This window comes from Hypomesus transpacificus, unplaced genomic scaffold (genome assembly GCF_021917145.1).
Source record: "Hypomesus transpacificus isolate Combined female unplaced genomic scaffold, fHypTra1 scaffold_132, whole genome shotgun sequence".
NCBI classification, from domain to species: Eukaryota; Metazoa; Chordata; class Actinopteri; order Osmeriformes; family Osmeridae; genus Hypomesus; species Hypomesus transpacificus.
Genome location: NW_025813708.1, coordinates 255261 through 262829, shown reverse-complemented (window position 1 = coordinate 262829; position 7569 = coordinate 255261). Strand labels below are relative to the sequence as shown.

The following is a 7569-nucleotide window of genomic DNA, read 5'->3' as shown; positions in this document are numbered from 1 at the left end:
CATCAACCAACAAAGCACAAAAGTTGATCATGTTCACAGACACACAGAGGCATGCAAGATCCATTCAAACCCTTGGCTCTCGATGAAGTGTTGATGACGATGCTTTTATGAATTCATATCCGTGTGATGAAGCGGTTTGGACGTGAACCTGACATTTATGACGGCGAAACCGGGCTGTTCTCCCTTCATAGGCCCTCAAGCGCCTAGTACGACCTGGCCCTGACCCTCCCACAGGTACCAGAGTTTGCCTCAGGGAGGGCAGGCTTGTCCCAGTTACAGGAATACCCAACCCCCTCCAACCCCCACCTCTCCAAACACACACACACTTTTATTGCTCTCTATCTGAACTTGACACTGCGCAGAATTAATCAAAGCAAGCATGTGTTGGCTGAGGCTTCAACAAGATGATAGTTTTGGATGAGAAATCTTATCAGGCTAGCTTCGGACCTTAGCCATGCTAACATCAAGGAGATTTTTGTCTATCTTTCCCCATGAAAATATTCAAGTCATTGGACTATTTTATCATGTTAACCAAACGAGAACCTCCAATAGGCTAGTATTTGAGCGCTTGTATCACATTACATTATTACATTCCCTCTCTGTAATTCAAATGTTGGTGAAATAGGGCCTGAATTCTCTTCTTGCAAGATAAAAGACTTTAAACATTTTCTGACCATTGGCCTGTAAGCTGTTTATACCTTCAGATCAGTTTAGAGAAAGGAATTGAGATATCTCCTGAAAGGAGTCGAAGGATTAGTGTGATGTCCTCAGATGGTACGGTAATTACCAGAACATCCGAAAGTAGACAGCTAGGAAAAACTTGGAGTAAACAGCATCTTTCTTAGCTTACATTCTCTGGTGACACGTCCAACATTCCGACCACACCCTCATAACACCGTTGAGTCGAACACTGAAGCGCTCTGCACCCAAGTCTGAAGTTGACAGAAAACACAGAATCCCTCCAGAATCTTTGAGATTGTACTTTTGTCTCATCTGAGACAAACCCCAACATTCTTTTGAAAGTTGACTAAAAAGGTTTTGATCAATTCTCCAAGAGATAATCATCTAACGCTAGCTTTTGTTGCCTCTTGATTAGTCCTGAATGTGGATATTTATCAAGGTGTATGGACAGAAAAAGCCGGTGAAGAGAACAAACTGTCCGTTTCGTTGGCAAAAGAACAGACATAGACCGATGATCGGTAAGGGAGAGGAAAACTCAACAGTGATAAAGCATGGTTTATTTTTAGGCCTGATGTTGCAATATTTAGTGACGTTAATTATAGTAATAATGGTACGTTGGAGGTTGGCTGTGTGTGTGAGTGTATGAATGACTGAATGTAGGTGTGAGTGAGAGAGAGAGAGTGAGATGTATTTTCAAATTATCTGTGGTTCGTCATCCATTCAACTGAAGAATTTTATACTTCTACCTCTTTTCATACTGTATCTCTACCCGTCTGTGGCGGAATATGCCTCACTGGTTCTCCCAAGCTATCTGCCATTTTGTTTGTTTTTCTGTGAGTTTGTCTTTTGTCTCCCTTAGGTCATTTTTTTCTGGGAGTTTGTCTTTTGTCCCTCAGGTCGGTTTAGGTGCAGTACTGTGGGCATGTGTGAGGCCCTCTAGGTCTGTGAGTCGTGTGCTTGTAAAAGGGGCAACACAAATGCCATTTGAATTGATGTGGGCCACTCAAAATGACTTCAAGACATGGTTCCAGAATACTCTTTAAACCTTGAGAATGAATGCCCCACATTTTTTCACACACTGTCAGACATAAACCATCATCATTAACTGTGACCAGTTTCAAATGCAAACAACTTTATTGTAGTCACACTACCATTTCCGGTATCAATGTGTACAGCTTTGTCTTTATCTGTGTGGACAGTATCTCATTGTTTATTTACTGGATATCCTGTAATTTAAGCCTAGCTGACTGGAACTGACTCCGTTGGTTAGGTGTAGCTACTGCTTGAGATGTGACGTGATGGCAGTTTCCTCTACCTGTCCGAGACCAGACAAAAAAACGTCTACCTGCAAAAAACAAGGAGGAGCTAGAAAAAAGCGACACTGGTGGTCCCACCCATATGGTTAACCTTGAGTGCTACGGTTTTCGCAACGCTATTCGTCTGAAATATAAACTCCGCCGCTCAGTAAATATTCGGGTTTCACAAAATGTCTCTTCTCTCACCGCCTATTTGGTTGGCACGGCTGGCTGGCCGGCTAGCTCTCCGTTCTAACACGTGTTTGTTATAGTATATCAGACTGTTTGTACTTACGCTTGCCACTGTTTGCTCAGAAATCGTGTTCGTTCTGCCTTCTGTCAGCGTCACTCGCGCTGGACTCTCCACAGCTGTCACCAGCAGTGCACGGCGTGACATTAGTCGCTTAGCCATTGGCCTGGAGAAGGCCATGTCATTCATTTTCAGTCTCTCTCTCTCTCTCTCTCTCTCTCTCTCTCTCTCACTCTCACACTCACACTCACACTCACACTCACACTCACACTCACACTCACACTCACACTCACACTCACACTCACACTCACACTCACACTCACACTCATACTCACTCTCACACACTCGCAGTGCAGTCAAGTAACTACACGGTAGTTTAAATCAAATTATTAATCTGAGGAATAACACGCTGCCTAAAATGTTTACATTGAATCAAATAATGTTATTTTATTCTTGCAGGGTGAGACGGTTATAGAAGAATCCACAGTGTCCTGGCTCTTTCCGCTGTGCTGGGAAACCTTGGCATGGTGACAGGGCACGTCAATTCTCTAATCAGCAGTTGGTAGGTTATGCACACCTGCGGTTGTTCAAAGTTCACATGGGTGAATCCAATTCACTCCCTCCCCACCCACAACTCTCTCCCTGACCCTGCTATGGTCTTAAGAGTGCGTTAGCTCTGGGACTAAACTTGTTTATAAGCCTACACAAACGATTAAACTGTACATACGTTTTGTATAAATGGTTAACTACACGTAGGGGTTTCTCTTCTGTGCCTGGTTCAACCGAATTTTTGAACCACCTACCTGCAGTGAAAAGCGGCGCATACTTTTAAATTAGGCATTTTTTTTCAGTCTGGGAAGCCTGGCATTATCACTTATTTCACAACATACATAATATTCAATTAATAAACGTTCACAAGAAATCCTAGTTCTGACACATTTGGCCAGAAGACAGCCTGGCTAACCTTTAACATGGTGTTCTGATATGGTGCCGAACTGCACTGATACGCTGTGCCTCTTCATATCCTTCTAGTTGAACTTTGAAAGTCAATACTTGGATTACTTGACTAAGATACACCGTCAAGATTAATATTCTTGTCTGGGAGCCAATGATTTGTCCTCCTCGGTAATCAAACCTGCTTTGAGAACACAGGGGTGTGGGGTGAATGCTGACCTGGACTTGGTACTGTTCTTTAGCAGAGACACAGCGAGAGTTCAGAGCCTGGGTGCCGATCGCCAGGTTAACTGTGGGGCTGAAACGGGCAGTGAAAGCGTGTGTTGAGTGTGTGTTGTAGCAGATTCCTACCGTGTGTGTGTGTGTGTGTCTGTCCATATTGTGTGTGTGTTTGTGTGTGTTCCAGTCAGTGTAGATGCTGGGTGAGTCATCCTGGATTGTCCAGTACTATACCTGCCTGCCCCACCTTAACCCCCTCCTCGATGTTTAAATAGAGCTTGAATAAGCTGTTTTCATTTGCTTAGCCTTGAAAGCAAGCAGACATAAAAATAGATCTTGGCTTGGCGCTCACCTACTGACGGAATGAGAGCCAGATTAAAGGCTACAGTGAACAAAGCAAGCTAGCGAGACGCGGCAGGATTGCTTTTGTTTACTGTACTTGGGTTCAGACCGAGGAATCAGACTAGGTTTCGCAAGTCTGTCTGTTGGGTTTCATGTGACGGCCTGAACGGATGAACACCTTGTTCCGGGGTCCACGTCAGTTCATGATGTTTGCCATGGTCCAGTGCTCTTTTCTGTTTGTCTTTTGTTTGGTTAGATTAGATGTAACTTTATTGATAAATTACAACTGCATGATAAATGTACAAGGATTTTAAGTTACTAAACGAATTATTATGACTGGATTGATTTCATTAATAAATATTATACGTATTAATAATAAATATTCATCTGCTTTGTCACAGTAAGTATGGGATAATTTGATCAAGAAAATAAACAAGACATCACTAGAACTTTGTTGAAACTTTAAATGCAATTTTTAATTTACAATGCACGTTACCCCAATATACTCTTATAAAAATGCAACCAAGAGAGAAAAATGCTGCCCAGCAACATTCATACCAAAGCATAATGTCAATCAGTCATGGAAATATTATCAAATTTGTCATATCTAACAAAATGACCGACAGAATCTAGCTAATTTAGTGTTATTTCCATGACACCATACAGAAAAGCTCAGCTACGGAGAATGTTATCAGTATGCTGTTCCCTCTCCCCCCCCCCCCCCCCCCCTCCAACCCATCTTTTTTGTAGTGCAAAAAACATCTTTAAACAGTGCTTCCCCATGCAAATATTGTCCTATCATGCTGCTTCTTAATTAAAAGTTGTAGAAAAATTAAGAATACAAAAAACTTGTGAAAAGATGCTTCAGGAGGTCTTTGACTGTCAGGCTTTCGCTAAGAAAAGAACAAAAGGCGCCGTTTGGTGTGGCTGTGGTACAGAATTCTGCGAGCCTGAGGTACAGAAGTCTGTCAGCCTGAGGTACAGAAGTCTAATCAGACACAACAGCAAACGGGAACCCCTCCTAAGTAAGTCCTTTTTCAAAAACGGAAATAGGTTATCATTTTCCAAAGACAAATCCAGTCCTAGCAGGCCCCGCCCCACAAAGCTGCTTAATTACAAAGTCTACAAACATACACAATCGCTGTCTGGCTTTCTATACATTCTGATACCTGTTGCCTTGCTCTTGAAGTCTCGAAAACTGGAGCAAACTTGTCCTGCTCTGCCTTCGCTAATTAGTGAGAGTTAATTCAGCCTCCAACGCCCAGGTGGCAGGATAGGACTGTGAATGGGCCGTTCTCCCCGTGTTGGGGCTGGTAAAAAAGAAAAAACAGGCTTAAATTTGCTTTAGCAAGTGGCCTGTGACGCCACCAGAAAAGTCTGGATTTTAATCCTGTGCAAGTGCGTGGTAGTCTGGGGTGTCTAAGTGGGCCTATCCATGGGCAAACATCTGTCTGGATCTGGGGGGGGGGGGGGTGGAGGAGGAGGGGCAGGGTGTCTGATATGAGGGACAGTAGAACAGAGGCTCCTATAGAGAGATAGATAAATAAATACAGTGACTGACTTGCTCTTTGAATTCTCTGTTCGGCCATTTTGGAAACGTATTACCTCTGTCTTGTCATCCTCTAGACTCTAGAGCTTAAAACATTTTGATTGGATAAAGACAAAAACAAACATTTACATGGAGTACATCTCTCATGGCAAAGGACACATAAAAAGGAAACATTTAAATGAACTTAAATGTACATCACAATCCTAAATTCCAATTAAATGTTTTTCAATCACACACATTCTTAGAATTTCAAAAGCTTTTCAGTGAAACTTTCTACGCATCTATACTAACAGAGCAAGCACTCAGGGGCAAATATTACCACAGGTCTCATACAAAATGGATACAAATATTCAAGACGGACCTTCCCTGACTTGGTACTCTAAATTTCAGTTTACAAATCTGACAGAACAAAAAAAACTGTGAAAATATCTGACATTATCTCCAGATGAAAAAGCAACAGAAACAAACAAAAAACGTTTAAGAAGCTAGTGAATCCCCCCGCTCCCCAACAGCAGGCTGGGCAAAAAAACAAACAAACAAAACACTTGTCTATTCCCTCACTGCCCGTTGTTGTTGCAGGCGCCATTGTTGTTGATGTTGTTGTTGTTGTTGTTGGGTGCGGGGCTGGCCCCGTCAGCGCCCGGCGGCTGCACGTTGTCGGCCAAGTTGTGAGCGTGCTCTAGGAACAGGTCCTTCAGCACGCTCAGCTCCTTGCTGAGCAGCTTGATCTTTGCCTCCAGGCGCTCGTTCTCATCCTTCAGCTCGTTGACGCGTTGCTGCGTGTCCTGTGCCTTCTGCTTGCTGCGCATGCGGCTCTTCTTCACCGCCAGGTTGTTGCGCTCGCGGCGCTGCCGGTACTCGTCGCTGTCCTTGTCGGCCGACGTTTTCTTCATTTTGCTGGGCGGTGTGGCCTTGCCTCCTACTCCTCCTCCTCCTCCTCCCGGGGTTATTGGAGTGAGCTGGGGGACCTGCTGAAAGCCTACAGCTGATGCTGAAGAGGCAGCGGTTGCTACGTTGACGTGGGCCTGGATAACGCTCACGCCGTTCTGGTCTGTGATTGGCTTCTGCTGCGAAGGCCTGCTCATTTGGATCCGCTGCCCACGCTTCTCTCTGTCGGACCTCAATGAGCGGCTTTCTGGTTGTGCCCTTGTTTGAAGGGGAATGCGTGGCTGGACCGGTCTTCTTCAACCGAAGATTTGAGTCTGAATGAGGAATGGGAGAAAAACATTGTTAGCCTTCATGTTCATTTAAAAGGTCTAATCAAGGGGCAATGGTATCCCTGAATTTCCTTTGAGGAGAATTGAATTGCCATAGAGAATCAATTATAGGGATTGCTTATAGGGAAAAACGACCATTGTGGTACAGTAGTTATTCAAAAAAGGATTGATGCAATCAATATAATTTCAATAACACTACGCTGCATAATCAACTTGACTATAGGTCTAATTAGCAATCAAGGATGAAGGATCTACCATGATTTCCCTTGAGGGGAATAACCGCCTCTGATTGGTTGGTAAGACACAATGTTGCTACTCTGTGCATATGTGGCAATCCTGCTCCGTCTGCTAGCTAGAGTGTTGCCTGGTATTGCATCATCGCATACCTCTCCTCCTCCTCTTTGTGCTATGACGGGGAACTCCGAAGTCATGCAGTGCTAAGCAAAATTAGTTTCAAGGGGAAAACTAACAGGCATATTGAGAAAAGACGGGCCGGCTCAGCAAAAAAGAAAGAAATACAATTGTCTTATAAACCCAAATTATATCCGTACTGTAACAGCGACTTTGAAACCATGGTGTTCGGAACTGTTGCTGAGGCTACATAGTTAGCGCGTTGGCTGCCTTCCTTAAGGGAGTCACAAAAACATTATAAGTTGACAGGTTTACAATATCATGGACACGCTACTGGTATAGCCAATTAAACATAAACGTTCTCCGAAGGGCTCACGCGTGGGCTTGTTTGCGTACCTTCGTTGTTGGGTAACACAACACGAGCTTGTGAATTCCGTTGACTTATTCAAGCAGTCAGCTAGCCTGCTAGCATAAGCTATTAGTGAACCCTTTTTTCGACAGAATTTTTTTTTAGAAAAAACAGAGAAATCCACACCTTACCTTGCCACGGGTAGGTAATATCAATCGCTTGTCAATGTCTGAAAAGTTGAAATAATGTTCCCTTTCGTAGAGCTTTGAAGTTCGTTGCTTGGTTCTGTTTTGTTTAGAGCATGAAGAGGTTCTAGGGAGTATTGCGAAATATGTTTGACCATGTAGGGCAATTTGCAATGG

The 7569-nt window shown here is 43.6% G+C and overlaps 1 protein-coding gene across 2 annotated transcripts; it reads right to left on the bottom strand.

The window, feature by feature from the left end:
- Positions 1-4190: 4190 nt before the first annotated feature.
- On the bottom strand, positions 4191-7569 carry cebpg (CCAAT enhancer binding protein gamma). 2 transcript variants are annotated; one of them, XM_047050927.1, is made up of 2 exons: positions 7399-7569; positions 4191-6492 (listed from the first exon to the last, which is right to left on the bottom strand). In XM_047050927.1, the coding sequence occupies exon 2, from the start codon at positions 6373-6375 to the stop codon at positions 5848-5850; it is 528 nt and encodes a 175-aa protein (XP_046906883.1). In that variant the 5' UTR covers positions 6376-6492; positions 7399-7569; the 3' UTR covers positions 4191-5847. The 2 variants fall into 2 exon arrangements, with proteins under 2 accessions (XP_046906883.1, XP_046906884.1); XM_047050928.1 differs by having other exon boundaries at positions 7394-7556.